Source organism: Chanos chanos, chromosome 10 (genome assembly GCF_902362185.1).
Source record: "Chanos chanos chromosome 10, fChaCha1.1, whole genome shotgun sequence".
NCBI lineage: Eukaryota > Metazoa > Chordata > Actinopteri > Gonorynchiformes > Chanidae > Chanos > Chanos chanos.
Genome location: NC_044504.1, coordinates 33606726 through 33623586, shown reverse-complemented (window position 1 = coordinate 33623586; position 16861 = coordinate 33606726). Strand labels below are relative to the sequence as shown.

Here is a 16861-nt window from a genome sequence, read left to right as displayed (position 1 = left end):
TTGGTTTCATGTGACCTTGTATTGTAGAGATTAAATTTAGCAGCCTTTAAAAGTCAAGGCTCAAAATAGGTTTGGTTAATGGTGCAGCTGGTAGTATTAATGCATTTTATTTATTTTTTGATGTTCATTAATAATTATTCATACACACAGGATATAGAGGTCGTTGCCAAAATAAAGGATACAGAGGCAGTGAGGGGAACAAAGTCATTTTAAAGCAGGTGCTTTCATACAGCTGGTTGCTGAGTTAGTTCAGAAACATCTCAGTGTGGTTCAGGTCACCCAGCAGTATTGGGCGTGACGGTTCATACTTTAGTTTGGTTAGCTCTGTGCACAGGGACAAGATAAAAGGCATGTGCACACACACACACACACACACAAACAACTCTGGAAATGTCAACTTGGACAGAAGGCCAGGAATTTCCATCAATGACCTTATTATACACGAAAAGTGCGTATTTTCACTGGAGCTTTTAGAGAGCAAAGTCAGTGCAATTCAATACGAACCCATTCTGGATGATAGCAGCTGGCTCTTCCAGGGTGACTGTATCCCCAGAGTGGTCACAGGTCACAACTGGTTTGATAAAGATGAGAACAGTAAATCATGTGTTCTCGCCACCACGGTTATCACATCTGAACCCAAATCAACATGTGCAGGAGATTCTGGAATGGTGCCTGAGACAACATTTTTCATTAACATTAACAAAACGTTGAGATGATTATCTGGATTTTCTCATAAAAACAAGTTACCACATCTCTTCAGTAGAGGCTGGTTTATAAGCACACCCAAGTTAAATAACGGTTTGGATTTCCTGATTAACCCCAGGCGCAGACCGCATACTCTGTCAAGCATTTCACAGAGATGTTGTTACTATGACTAAGATGAATTCGTCGCTGTGGTCAGTATCAAAGTGCACGGCCACTTTAGATTAGAACAGAGTTGAGCCGTGTTTTCAGTGTTTTTGTTGGATAGTTGAAGCTCTACAAAAACGTTTGGAAAGGGGACCAGTTTGGAGTTGTTTGTGGGCAAAAGTGACTTGATCCGTGTGAAATATTCTTTGAGTAGCCAGTTACCTTGTGACATGCGCATAATGGATTTGATTTGATTGTTCCTCTAATACTCAAAATAAGTATATATGTGGTACTGTTGACACAGTTCTGACATCAGGGTGTATATCCTTGGACATATTCTGCTGAAACCAAATCCAGGCTCTGCCATCAAGATGATGATGCAGGAAATGAGATGTCTGGGACCAAGTGAGGGTTTTTCATTCTGGTTGTGTGGCATTGGTTCCCACTGGGAAGTGTTCTTGGAGAACCAGGTGTGGGTTGTCTGCGGCTGCTGTAGGGCATCTTTGACAAAGGCACTCTCCTGTGCACTCTGAAATGTTATTACCTTACTTTTGCCTCTGTGTGGTCCAACAGTTAGCTTGCTTTTCTACCTCAACTTCGCTCAGCAATGAGCTATTTTTGCTTCCTACCGACTTTTTTTTTTTTTTTTTGGTCGCACTATTTTCAGTAATTACACTTTTGTCTGTGAAGAGCTAAGGACTGTGGCCAGTTCTGAGACACTGGAGGTGCTAACTCCAACAACGATGATCATATCATGTATAGAATTACTCAGATCACTACGTTTGTTCATTCTGGCATTCAGTTAAACAGTAACTGGATCCTTCAATGCCTCTCTCGCTGTTTCACACAGCCAGCCATGGCTAGGTGACTCACTGTCTGGAGCTATTTTCGTGGAGGCGGTATATCTAATAAACTGGCAATTGAGTGTAGAATCTGCTTCAAGGTTTAAACCGTTCTTGTCAGTTGTAGAGGCACGACACCCTATTAGGACATTTTATTGTTGGTGTTGACTTTATTTTGGCAGTTACCAGTCAATACAAAGACTGTAAATTATTAAGTTATACATGGACATTAATAGCAGTAACAAATGGGTTTTCCATTACACGTTATGATATGCTTGTCTGTTTGAACAGCATATTTTAAATGTCTCTCCACTGGCCTGTCTTTACTTGGGTCACCTGACCTGTGTTGACGGAGTGCCTGTAAATCTCGTTTTGCTCTTCCATAACTGTGATAGTTTGTACGGTTTCCTGGGTGTGCCTGGGTTAGTGGAGAGACCTCTCCTGTCACAGGCTTTAGAGGCTGTTATCTGTGGGCTGTCAGAGGACGGGGCTGGAATGGGTGTCATGTCAGCGGCTCGGGGTCGTGGGGGGGGTTAAGGCAAAGAGCTGAGAAGAGGGTCATGTGGTGGAACATTAAGCATTCTACATGTCCTAAACCCCACCAAGAAATTCCTTTGTCAACAAAGTCTTAATGTTATTTAATCTATCGTTTCGCACCGGTAATGATTTAATCACGATGGTCCGTATTGAAGTGAAATGTCACTCTGGACAAAAAGGCTTAGCTACATTTTTACTTTACAGTTTCAGCTTTGCAAAAAGTTTAAGAAATGGGATTGGTTCAGATGTGACTTGACATGTCTGAATGATTCTTTGAATATCAAGACAAGCGTCTTGCTTTCAATTGTGCTGCAAATTCTCATCCGTCTCACATATGAGTACAGTCCAAGAAGTACTCCCAAGTACTCTGCAATGAATTAGTTTGTTCATAGTACAAGCACATCAGATTCTGCTGATCAAAGGCCAGAGGATTAATTGAATATATGGATTGTATTTACACCACAGTAATATATTATGATTGTGCTGCAGTGTGAATATAGAAAATGTGTAGCATGTTTAGGGATTCTAAAGGGGTAGATTGAGTAGCAGTCTGGCCTAGGGAGAAACACAAAGCTAGATGGATTGTCTGTGTGGTGCTAAAGTGAACTGGTAGGTTTATAGAAGTCCATTCCATTAGAGGACTCTCCACAAATGGCCTTTGATCTATGTAAAGTACAGTATGCAGTTGTGAGATACCATACAACTGTTCTACTGTACGTTCATAGCACCACTTCATGGTCCTCTCTGGGTGGAGCCACTTTTTGGAGTAGGAGTAAACACCAGATGGAAAATTCCACACCTCTTCACCATCCTGAGACAGTATAAAATTTTACACTGTTTTAATTTTTTTCTTTCATTATTATTATTATTATTTCTGGATTCGTTTGCAGATTCAGTTCTGTATTCAAAGGAATTATTTTGGTAGAAAAAAAAACAACAAAAAAATATATTAAGATACCCTATAATTCTTTTCAGCTGTCAAAATTGACTGGGAAAGGGATTGTAAAAAACTAAGAGACATCCAGTTAAGGAAAAAGACAAATTAAGAGTGCAAAAGCTGTCTTCATGCTAGATGATTTGTAAGAAACAGCTTAGTATAGTGTACTGAGGCAGTATGATGTAATTTCACGTGCTCACACTCAGGCTAACCTCATGGGAAAGAATGTTGCACATTGTTTCCAGTGGGGGGCGGTCTTTGCCGGGGGTGGTATAGAGTGCACTGGTCACTCTGGGGTGGGGCTGAGGTGATACAGAAACACTAAATCCATTAACATCTCAAACCTGACCTGCTTGTAATCACTTCCCATCAATCCCCACCGGACTGATCTCTGTTGCAGGGGCATCTGAAAAACTGGTCTGGTCTGTTTCCCCTCTGTGTCTGTGTGTGTGTGTGTGTGTGTGTGTTTGTCTATGTGTTGCTGATGTGAGTCCACCCTGAGCTCTGCCCACCAGTGTGTCAGAGTACACACGGGTGCTTACAAATATGCGTGTGTGTGTGTGTGTGTGTGTGTGTACTTTCTAAGACCACCACATCACCATGGCTAATAACCACTGCTCACATCTGAGAGATGATTATTTTGTAATATAGTCCAGAAAAGGTGGGGGGGGGGGGGGGGGGGGGGAGTGTTTAGACAAAGTGAGGCCTATTTTACGAGCATTTGTGCAGGTATGTCAAACCCTCCTCTTTTTGAAGAGGCAGCTTTTTTCTTTCTTTTCTATCGGTTAGAGTTGGCCAGACTCCAATAACTTGTCCCATTGATCTAAAGCTAAAACGACCCTGGGCGCACACACAGCCAGCCTGGCGAGAGGGCGGGCGGCCGTAAAAACATTTTTCACCCTTGTGGGGTTTTTTTGTTTGGGCTCAATCCCCAGGCCTTTCAGGGTACATAAAGAAAGTGCTTCCCTCAGCAGGGTCATCTGGGATGGTGGCGCAGCACAGGCGAGGGGCAGACTATAGGTGGCGATTAGGGTCTCTAATGTCTGATGAATCCTCTTTGAATCACATGATATGAACTAATGTCGCCATTTAATTATAAAACAACAGAGAGCTGGGTGAGGGAGGGAGGGAGGGGAGGGGAGGGGAGGGGAGGTGGAAGGGTAGTTCATGTAGGAGGGGGGGGGGGGGGGGGGGGTACAGACACTACAGCTGCTCTGAAGAGAGAAGAGGGGAATGGAATGGGACGGAATGGATGACAACTGCATTTCTCAGAGGGGTTTTTTTCCTTTTTTTTTTTTCCATTTTGCTTTTGTGTTTTCTTTCGGACCTCTTTTTTTTGGGGGGGGGGGGGGGCTGAAGTAGTAGCCGTGAGAATGATAAAACTCTTCCCTTTTGACTCTGTAATGACTCTCGTAATAATATAGTTTTGATGTTTTTTTTCTTTCTTGGTCAAACAATATACATTTTTTTGTTTGTTTGTTTGGTTTTTTTGCTCAAAAGGTGTTGTCCTGCCTATTTGTTACAGCACAGCTGATCTGTGTTCAGCTAGATTCAAATCCTAGGTCTTGGTGGATTGAGTTAAATTTAGGGTGACCTATCTCTTGTTTCTATAGACACACAGAGTCAGTGGAAGCCACCCTGCTGGGCCCATACAGTTAGTTCACTCTAATATTTGTGGGAGGTTCTTTTTTCCACAGGCCTCAACAACAAAAAGACCAAACCGTACCTGCCAAAACATTCACTGGTCATTTAATCAGTGTCCTCAGAGTTATTTATGTATACAGAGTTTTGTCACATGGACTAACTGCATCAGTAATATCCTGATTACTGTTAAATACACTTCATCCCTTTAAACATGAAAGATAAGCACCAATTATTGTGAAGATATACTCTATAGTCTTTTTTTAATCAGTACATCATGTGGATGGAAGTCAAGAAAATGAACAGTGGACCTAGTGGCAGTCGAACTCCCAAACCTATGGGTGTCACTGTAGCGCACCCACAGCATGTGTAGTCTTCACACAAGCACTACACCCTTTTGTCAGCCATGAATCAAGATAGGCCCTTGTATAAGCCAATTACAACCTGCATAAGTGACTTTGGCAATGCCCTTTTCCACAGAAACTAAGGATATGTGATAAAGGCTCATTTTTTAAGGATGTTGCCTAGCTCCCTGCCAGGTGCATATCGGAAATATTAAATGTTCAAGATATTATTCAAATAAATAGAGACTAGACAAAACAGAAACAGCACAAACTCTGTAGACAGTTGCATGCTCCATCTGTACAGTTTAGATCTGTCTGTGTGCGTGTGTGTGTGTGTGTGTGTGTGTGTGTGTGCATGTGTAAGGGCCCCATAAAACATGCACCACGCTCCTGAAATAAACAACAGAGGACAGAGGATAGAGGACAGAGGCATTCGGGCTGCGGGGCCAGCATGAATTTGTTAGGCGATTAAGGGCTATAAATAACTGCCCGTCTGTTTTCAGCTCTGGGGTGGTGCAGTTGAGCCCCACATTCAGACACTGGCCTTCACTGCTCATGCTGCTGGCCTCTGCCAATAGACAGGCCGTCTCCCAACACTCCTCAGCCACTGGAACCTGGGCCACACGCCTATCACCTCCTTTTGCAGTCCTCTTAGTTTCCCACCCCATAGGACCCAAGCTTCCTCTCACACAGTCCCTCACAAACATTGTCCTGCTGATTTCTGCCATGCTCTTTCTCGCTCCTTTTCTTTCTTTTTTTTAATTTTTTTTTAGTTGAAACGATTTTCTCCTCTGATTTCTTTTGATGTTGCTGGGCGAATCTTTGGAATGTAAGAATGTGGGCAGGAGTGAATGTATTTCGGACTGCAACCGGAAGTCTGTCGCTGTAATGTGGACATTGTTCTTCTAATCCTCTTCCCTTAAAATAACCCAACACCCAGTCATGTCCTTCCTGGCAAGTCCTTCCTGCAATGTCTACACTACTAGCCTCATTAAGAGAATTGCTTTGTTTTACCCTATTGGTCTACAGACTTAGGACATTCCCCTGAGATGGTCATTCATTTTCATCCTAACCGATACAGCGGCCATGTTTTTACCCCCACACGACATCCTGTGTATCCTTTGATCTTTACGGACAAAAAGTCATTGTAGGTTACTATACAGTAAATGTTTTAATACTGTCATTCAGCCAATATATGTGTGAAGTCTTTCGACGTAAAGAATTCAAAGCCTTATGGTCTACACGTAGCCTAATTTGACATTTCGGCTGACTACCTTAATTCTCTAAAATGTTTTTCAGTTAACAGTGTTAGCTAACGTTAGCTGCTCTAACCGCGTCATTTGCTCCGAGTTGCCGAGTCATTGAAATCAGTGAGTGCATTACTGTGTGTTCCACGGTACCCACATTTGCACTGATAAACCGTATTCATTTTGATTGGCCTGGGACTGCACAAATAGCAGTGAGTGCCCTCCAAGATAAGTAAATATGGATTCATTCATTATTTTTGTATACTCAGTCCGCTCCATTCTAAACAGACTACAGCCACAGTCCTACGATGTCTGGAGAGTGTCTTGTAGGTAGACGGAACGTGACGTCAGCTTTGATATCGGTCTTCTTTAAAGGATGTGTACTGCTTAGGAAAACACGAGCCATTTCGCGTGCTATTATATATCAGAATTAAAAATTTTTCACCTATTGCACTACCTATGAAAGCTGAGTTCTCAATTCAGTGATTATAAACTTATGCTGATTGCTTACGGTGTTATCAAATCCAGTTGAATGTATCAAACTTTCATCTACAGGTAAATTTTAAGGTAAGAACACTATGTTGGAAAGCTGAAAAAAATTACAGAACATTCAGTTTTCAAAATTGCAGGTCAGATGTGTGTGTGTGTGTGTGCTTGTGTGTGTGTAAGGGTGCTTTTGAATACAAAAATTTAAGCCTTTTAAATCAGTTTTATGTGCCTTAAGTACATAATTACACTTTAAAACTTAAATCTGGAATAGGAGACTCAGAGAGCACATGCAATCAGTATTCACCAGATAGATAGATAGATATGTTTATTTTACAGAGCTCTATCTGGTTGTGGAATTGTGGAAAATGTCGTAAGGCACATTTTTGTCCCTCTCATGCATCAGGTGCTTCTGATCCGGGATTTTCTCCATCTCCTTACCTCTCAATAACGGAACTTTTTTCTTTCTTATCCCTAATCTTCCTTGCCATTCCATATGGTCTTACATGTAGCGTGGTTTAAACAGCACATACAAACTCGTGACTTAGCCAGACAGATTTGGCACTCATGTATAAATTTGAATATGTCCGCCTACTTAACAGAGACCATAAGACAGGGGCTGCTTTATATGGTCTCTTAGTGCACTTGGAACAGGATTGACCTTTTAGTACTCTTAGTGCATATTATCATTGTTATTTGTTAATGATCTGTGAACTATAGCACACATAACTTCATACCAGAGGTTATGTGGTCTGTTTATATCCCATATGCCGAACAGCGCACTGGACCTTTAGACAAATTTAAATGGATTCGTGATAGATGTTTGTCTTGTAAGCGTGAAGCTGCTGCCGTCTGACTGGCTTTAATCTCGAGTTTATTCGGACCACCGTAAGGAGTGTCGGGACAAAGTGTCATTTCTGCCTCCCTCACAACTCACTAGCACATTCTCACAACCCCTCTTGGAATCTGGAGTCAGGGAGTGATAAGTTTAAAGGCTGAAGGTCAATGAGTGTAAGCTCTTGAGTAAAATGTATTCGAGCTTCTGGGAGAACGGTGCTTTACCACGGGGATGGATTTGCTACTGAAACATGCTGGAGTCAAACCCCTGGGTGCTGGTGTCTGATTCATGCAGAATGGACACAGTGCATCGCTAAAGGAGAAATGTGTGTGTAAATTAAAGAACAGGTGTAAAAAGACTCAAGGCTGGCTGGTAAAACTTGATTCTCGGTTTATCAGTGCAATGGAAAGTGTTACTTGCGCATGTCATATGCATCTTTCTCATTCATATCCACAAAAGATATGTTTCTTTTTGGATTTCTGTGTTGCTGAAGCGGTTTGGTTCACACTTGTGCTGTAACTAAATCCCTGTTGTTAATGTTCTGTTTGGTTTACACCTGATGAGACACATCATCTGAAAGAAAGGATGTATGGTACAAAAAGTTTATTTAGTAACAGTTTTGTAAACATTTGAGGTAAATGAACATTTACATCAACTTGTTCTTACAAATTTAATACACAAGGTACTTCTCTTAAGACAGCGTTCAAACAGGCTGCTGTTCTGAGCGTAAGTAGATGGTTCATTTTCCCTGATTGGTCAGAGTAATCTCGTACTGTATCAGATATCACGCGTTCAAAAAAAAAAAAAAATCAATTTCATCCTCAGGTGGTGGGCTGTAAATGAGAAAACCAGCAACATAATTTATGGATGTCGGTGGGCATGGGTTAGGTACCCAACTAACATTCTCTCAACATTGGTGCAATGTTATAACACATGTCAACACCAGTGTTACAGGAATGTTGTAAGAACAATGTGAAGGCTTTGAAGCCAGCGCACAAAAAAAAACAAAAAAAAACAACAACTCCGGTCCCTTAAATTAGTTTCTCAATATCCAACCTTTCTGCGGTCCCTTCGGAGTTATCTGTCCTAAAATCCCAAAAGAAAAAAAAAAAAGAGAGAGAGAGAGAAACTCATATATTTGTTATAGAAGTCATATAACATCACATTAGATGTCATTTATTTGTTAATATTGTCTTTAACACAAAGAGCAGCTGTTGTACTATTAAGACAGTTCCTTTAAGGATCAAAACATTGGCAGAATCTCTTGTCTTTGGTTCTTCTCCCCTACCAATATAAGCATCATAGAACAGCATGTTTTGCCTAAATGTGCAAATCATTATCTATTTACTAAAATGTAAACTTTAAGAACCAGAATGACAAAGTAACACACATTTTTTTTGTTGTTTTGAATACATTAAAATAGCAGAAAATAAAATATAACATAGACCTGTAGATACTGCCATTTTGTTTTGGTGTAAGTGAAAGTAACTCTGTCACAAGTACAAGTCTACCCAGTCCCCCATCAAGAAATCATCTAAATTTACTTCTGATACTCTGATTTAACTGAAACTAAATTGACACAGAATGCTAACGTTTACAGTCGTTAAGCCATTAAACTGAGATTGGGGTGGGCAGGCTAGGTGTTAATCTAATCCAAGGTAAATCGGTTGAATGTTGTATGTTCAGTAGATGTGCACTGATTGTTGTCTGGATTGTGTCAGCATTTGAGAAGAACTTGTGTATCTGAGACAGGACTGAATAATGCTGTGATTATGACCTTGGCAGTTACAGAGTGGTAGTTAATAGAACTGTAAACTGAAACACAACATTAGGTAAAGATGGGATAGACTGTATATCAGTGAGAAGAGGCTTGTAATGTCACTACCTCTCTGTTTAGAACCAAATATACCTTCTTCTTTTTTTTTTGTGGTAAAAACAGACTGACTACAGTAAAGTGATTTCTTGCTTTCATCGTCTGTTAATTCAGTTTAAAAAAATATCTTTAAAGAATAAAACCAATAGAGGTTCTACATAGCACATGTAAGAAATGAGAGTGAGCCTATTCACGTTACTCCCTACATGAAGATGATTAAAAAGTCATCATGTGTTTTTGATGGCAACAATAAATGTGGTCATATAAAAAAAAAGAAAAAAAAACTCTCAAAAACTTTTCTCCAAATCAAATAGTCTGCTTTCGTCTGACTAAACCTCAGGAAAAAAATTTTAAAATACAGACGTATGGAAGGAAAAAAATTGTTAGATTATGAACTCCTGACCAATACGTCACGGTCCGTAACGGTTTTTGAGACTGAAATGTTTGGTTGTACAATGCCGGCTTCATCGTTAATGGCATACGTTAAAGGGACTCTTGTCACTCTCAAAAAAAAAAAAATTGATCATTTTTTGCATTTTTTTTAAAGCGGTGTAATAGTTTGTTATCACCTAATGCTATACATGGCAATATATTTTTCTTACTTGATTAAAAAAAAGCTTCTCCTTCTTTCACAGTTCACTTTCTTGAGTTGTTCATGGAGATTTTTTTACTTAAGGAGGGCCAAATGTAGAGGCAGGAGCTGGAAACATGATGACAGAGAATCTAAAATATCTGTTGCATTGAAAACAGGACTTGACGTTTTACTACAACATTCATCGTTTGGGACTACAAAATGTATAGCGTGCCCTGTTTCCATTTGATGTATGTGAGTTTTTAATGTCAGTATCACTATGTCAGTGATTAATGACTAAAAAGCTATGATATGAACCACCATGAACCATGTCAACAATAAGTTTACTTCCCGCGGTTATAAAACTTTTGCTTCGAGTGATTAAAACACAGCCAGTGGAAGCACAACTGGGGTAAAGTGAGTTGCTGTGTAACATTACAACTATTTGAGATGCTACCTGTTTGACTGAAAAATTAGGGCACAGTAACATTATCTATCTAAAAATATAGAAAGTTGAATCGTTTGTAGTACTAATTTCATTCTAAAAGAATATTTGATGAAGTTCAGTTGTATTAGACGTAATACTTTTTTAAAGAGACATCTTTAGCACGTTTTTGTAGTACCCCAGGTGTACAGCTGTTCTTCAGGTTCTCTAAGCAATTGAAAAATGACGTTTAAAGACAACTTGGTAATATGACAGATTTTAAGATAATTCTCTGTTTTTTTTGTGTTAGAATTCTTGTTTTGAGGATCTCTGTGGTGTGGAAAATGTTCCTAAATTTTTCAGGCTTTGATAGGCTAACGTGTTTTTTTTTTTTCTTTCTTTTGAATAACTGATTCAAAATAAACAAGATTAACAAGACGAGATAAACAAGATAAACAAGACGTTGACTTTTCCAGAATGCACGACTTCACTAACTCTCTGCAAACTCAACACCTTTGTCATAAAACTACAAATAGCTATCATCCGTTGTGTTGGTTGTATTTTACATCCCGCTTGGTTTCTTAGAGACCGGTACACTAAAATCAATCCAGTCTACATCCACAAAACATTACAGACAGACCCCATTCAACTGCTTGCAACAACTCACCAGTTGTCAATGAGCTGCAAATGGAACAACAACAGCATATTCAAGATCACTAAGGTTCCAGCAACCTGCCTCTCATTCTCTCTTTATATATATATATATATATATATGTATATATATATATATATATATATATATATATATATATATATATATATATATATATATATATTCAATCTTGGTTTTTTTTTCTTTTTTATGAATAATTATTGGATCTTTTTTTGGGGGGGGGGGGGTAAGAGTTAGGATGACTACACTGCCAGGTCATTGGGCCTGGCTCTAACACTGCTGGCTTTGCTAGCCCTGCTCAGCCGTCTGGGATCAGTGACCATGGCCGGTGGCTCGTGCATCTCTACTGTGGTGGTGACGTGGCCCTCCTCCGCCTCGCTCTTCCCGCCACCCAAACTGCCGCCGCTTGAACTCGGTGTGGTGGTGGGTGGAGCAGCGTCCTTGGGCTGCTGCTCGTTGTCGGTGGAAGAGGCGGAGGAGGAGGAAGGAGAGGGGGAGGTGGCCTTCATCTCTCGAGTCTGCTGCTCGGTGGCCAGGTTGGCCCAGTTCTGCTCGGCCGCCAGCCTGTGGTTGTTGTTGTTGCTGATGTAGAAAGGTGAGGGCTCCCTCAGCTCCTCGTGTAGGGGATCCATCTTGAACTCCGCGGTCGAAGTCGCCGACACGGGCTGCAGGAAGGCACCGCTCCCCGCCGTCACCTCCGTGTAATTCGGCGGGTAGCTAAGGGTGGGAGGGGCAGTTCTGGGGGCAGGAGTCGTGGATTCGGTTTCAGCTGCGTCCGTGTGCGACAGGGACTCGTTGTCGGGGGCAAACTCGTTCCTCACTCCCTGTTTGACCTTCTTCCATCCAAGGTGATAGATCTCTAACAAATTCAGCAAAAGAGACACGCACGCCACCACAAGCATAAATATGATGAAGATCGTCTTTTCTGTGGGCCTGGAAATGAAGCAGTCCACCACGTTGGGGCACGGCCATCGGCCGCATTTGTACAGGGGCCGCAGCTGAAAGCCGTAGAGAAAATACTGACCTAAAATGAACCCTATCTCAAACAGGGTCTTGAAAATGATGTTGAACACGTAAGTGCGCAACAAGGCTCCCCTGATGCGGATTTTGCCATGCTCGTCTCTGATTGGCGGCTTCTCCTTTTTTCCGCCGCCCCCACCTCTGCCTCCGGCCTCCCCACTCCCTCCATTTCTATATAGGAGTTCTTTCTCCTCTTGGAGTCTGCTCGCTTTTCGTAGTTCCTCCTCCCTCTCTTTCCGCTTCTCCTCCATGCGAACAATGTGCAGTACATGGCCCAGGTATATGAGCGTGGGTGTGGACACGAAGATGATCTGCAGCACCCAGAAGCGAATGTGCGAAATGGGGAAAGCCTCGTCGTAGCAGACGTTCTCGCAACCGGGCTGCTGCGTGTTGCAGGTGAAATCCGACTGCTCGTCTCCCCAGACCTCCTCTGCAGCAGCTCCCAGCACGAGGATCCTAAAGATGAAGAGGACGGTCAGCCAGACCTTGCCGATAACTGTCGAGTGTTCCTGCGCGTTCTCCAACAGCCGCCCCAGAAAGCTCCAGTCACCCATGCTTCAAGATTTCTAACCTAGGGAGAAAGTAAAGTCTGGAATGAACACAAAGAGAGAAAAGACAGGAAAAGGAAGACAAGACAGTTGACAAAAGGGGGAAAGGAAGAAAAAAAAGTAAATCATCAGAAGCCCAGACGAGACGAAACAAAAGAAAAAGAGCTTTTGAACACAGGCACAGTGAATTCTACAAGGCGCAGTGACGGACAGCGTCCCTTATGGTGGAACGTGACTAGGCCCCTAGTGTGGGGACGCATTTAGAGTTGAAACAAACACGGCAGAACAGGGTTAAAAGCTCACAGAGAATGCAGGCAGCAGCTTCTGAATCATACAATCATGCACATCTACCGTCGGAAATTCCAAATCAACTTACATAGCATTTCAAGTTTCTCCTTGAATAATCCGACGGGTCTTCCCTAAACTAGCGATTTGTGTGTTTGCCAGCCAAATGAATAAGAAACGTTAATTTACAAAATGTTAATTAAACTAATAACAGCTTGATGTTAAGCACTCCAAATTAAATCGCTCAAGAATTTTTGAACCCTCTACACCATCTAACAGCTTTCCACAGATCTGGCATGCACCGTGTAAGCAAACTTTCTCTCTCCCTCTCTTTCTGTCCCACTCGCTCTTTACAGACACACACACACACACACACACACACTCATACACACACTTTAACTCTACTGTCATACACAGTCTCTTTCTCTCTCAACTGCTCGCTCCACTGCCCAGCAGGCATGTGCTGAGATCAACATTATAATGTTCAAAAACAGCGATGAGCACTGACTGGATGGTTTTAAAGGTTCAGATGCAATATGTTCCCAACGTTACTCTAAAAATAATTATGAACACTGTAAAATGACTGAGAAAAATGCTTTGAAATTGTAATTATACAACTTGAATGTAACTATCACAGTTTAAGTTTCTTCTGTGTCTAATTCTAAATGAATAAACACATAAAATCTCAAATGTTATTATTATTATTATTTTTTACACAGGAAAAAAGACTGAATTAAAAGCAAATGCGTGAAATGCATGTCTTTTTATACGATTATCGATCGTATATTGTCATTTATAAATGTGTGCGATTATAATTAGAGTTTTCGATTTCTGCTGTCGTCTGAACTGCCAAGCAGTGACTGTACATTCTCTAAGCTTTTGAATCCCTATGCTTTGCTCGCACAATGCTTGTACAAGGTGGGCAGCACGGACATATCATTACATAGACCAATGTAGCACAGTCTAAAAGCAAAACACACGTAGCATCAGAAAGAAGAAACTTACTAAAATGTTCTGGTATTGTGGGTGATAAATCCATCGACTAATGTTCACTAAATATGACCCCTGGAAAGAAGAAAAAGAATCAGTAGACAGGGACACATTATTTGAAATAAACAGGGCACGTCTTATATTTTGGCAGATTGTTAAGCATTTTAAGTTCTTTTTTAATTCTTTTTAAAATTTTTCTCTCTCTTTCTCTGGGAATAATGGGCAAAAAGTTTCTGTTTCATTCAGAGTAAAAAGTCTATTACTCTATGAAAGCACGAGACGCTATTTCACTTATTTAGATTTGATTTTCAAAATTATTTGACTTTACCCGAAGACATAAGAAAATGTGACAGTTTATACACATGGCAACAGACACTGCACTGAATTCTTGTCGCATTATTACACGCTGCTTGATTAAACTACAAGTCTGTAATTCATGGAATAAAATACTGTTACAATCAAAACGTAAAGCTCTTCAGTAGCGGGTCGAACAAATCTATTTTCTATTTTTATCCAAGGCGTGACTTTTCCCCAGCAGTCATGTCCAAGTAATCCTCATCCAAACTTTCTGTAATGACAGAAGCCTAATTGTGGACTCTGTATCCATTTCAGCTAACGAAAATGCCGTGTCTATTTCGTAAAATGGGAATTTTTACAATAATTTCCATTCCTAATCGAATGGTCTCGTCAGTTTGTAATTGTTGGATATGACAACCATTCGTTTCAACTTTTATGATGTGCTCAAAAATGCGAAACTAGTATCCTGGATACAGCGATAAATCGGTGGAATCCGTGTGCGTGAGGGCTTTTTCTTTTCTTTTTTTCCTTTTGCGCCTCTGCATCTACTTCATGATTCGATAGTTTTTGAGACTGTATTAGTGTAGAAATACATTTCCTTCAGTTCCTTCACCCTTTGATTTTCTTCTTTGTGATATTCTTAATTTCTTTAGTTTCTACCGTGGCCCGAAGACTTATTTTGCTACTGCCCTTGTGAAAGAATGTTTTAGAGCCAAATATTCAAGTTTAACAACCAGTTTGATGCTATGGCAAACTGTCGGCCCCACAATACAGAAGGTACCGGATTTGCTTTGTGGCCATTGCTCCTACCCATCGTGGTATACTGTCCTTCTATAGTGGGGCTTTTGTTAACAGTGCCCATACTGGAGGGATTTAATTATGAAACTTCACAATAACAGTACTCTAAAGTGCAAGAAATATAATCACCTGAGCCAACAAAATCACTTTGATTTCTCAGGACGAAAATTGCGGTCACATAAACCTAGTTTTAAGCCTACCTTGGACTGGAGGTGCCAAACTTAGCTATTGAAAGTAATATCCAGCAGTCATTGGTGCCATATGTTGAGTGCGTTGGATACCATACAGACCTCCCAAGGTAGGCTATCAGGAGCCCTCCCCTCTCCCCTGTCCCCCAAATCCTGGCAGCTCTGCCAGCTTACCAAACTCTTTTGAAAGCAGCCAGCCAACTTATTCATGCACAAAACGTCTTCACACGTGGGTCAGAAGCCAAAAACTAGCAAGAGGAGCTAGTTTTTCAGAGAGAATAGAACTTGAAGACGGGGTCTCGCGAAGCGCAGCTGCCTCCCAATCCCAGCCATCTCGACTGTCACATTGTGTGGCCATGCATGAGTGAATTCAGAGAGTCATCACCCTGCACGAGCGCACGCCACGCCCCTGTCAACTTTTACAACTCATCACCCAAGCTTCAAATAAGCAATTATACCAGGTTGGATGGATGTTGCCTACGCTGAAATGGTGGGTTTATTTCACATTTTTCGACATCTACTTTCAAAAGAAGGCACTAATTAAGGTCCTAATTGAATGCTATTAGATTTTTTTAGGAATAAATTGCTGTTCACTGTGTATGCCAAACCTTGCACATGGATTTGCAATACTGTTTTTTTTTTACATGAAGATTCATGAAGACACAATAGTCAACCCAACACGCAAAACTTTGTCGTACTGTGGCAGGAATGACTTCTCCGAAATAATCTGGAAATGCACCGCCCTCCTTCGGTCTGTCGAGGGAGCGCCGGAGATTTAACGAACCCTTTTATTTGGAATAAATGTAATGATTTCGTAGTCACAGACAACTTGTCAGCAGACAACGAATACGTTTTATTACAACGTGCATTTCAGTCGTCAGGAAAAAAGAGTGCAAATATCAGTGAAAACGTACAGAATGTTAAGTAGAAAATGTTAGTCCTTCATTCACTGTCACAGTTCATACCGTACATACATAATTTAAAAACTACATTCATAGCCCATTACACGTGCTTGCGTTAGCCCTCTTTAGAAAAATAGTCCCCGTTAAAGCCCTCCGTATCGCCAGTTCTTAACCACTGGCACTAATGCCGGGGGAAAAGTCGTTCATGAGGAACAGGGAGAACTTTAGAGAGCAAGTTTCACTGATTGTGTTCCCTTTTTCATCAGAGGAAAGGGGAAACACAATCAGGACTACTAGCTCTCTAACGACCCCGAAGCTGTTCAGATAAAAGTCGCGGCTGGACATAATCAGCGCTTGACGAACCGCGAATGACGCCATCTATTTGGCTACACCACTATAAGTCAAAGCGCCCTCACTTTGTCAGATAAGTGATAGATTTTCGCCAGACAAACCGAGGACGCGACGACCTGAAAATATCCCATCACATAGAGCTCATAAGCACACCTTGGGAAATTTTCAAGTTTGACCATAGCAGCGTTCTAATATACAGGGCACTAGAGGATCCACTGGG

At 41.2% G+C, this 16861-nt stretch overlaps 1 protein-coding gene across 1 annotated transcript; it reads right to left on the bottom strand.

Moving 5' to 3' along the window:
* Positions 1–11504: 11504 nt before the first annotated feature.
* Positions 11505–12836, bottom strand: gja3 (gap junction protein, alpha 3). The gene has a single exon (XM_030785778.1). The coding sequence runs from the start codon at positions 12834–12836 to the stop codon at positions 11505–11507; it is 1332 nt and encodes a 443-aa protein (XP_030641638.1).
* Between the last annotated feature and the right edge of the window lie 4025 nt (positions 12837–16861).

What these genes read in the sequence shown, in the direction of transcription:
- gja3 (XM_030785778.1), bottom strand. Translation starts at nt 12,836, where the DNA reads ATGGGTGACTGGAGCTTTCTGGGGCGGCTGTTGGAGAACGCGCAGGAA.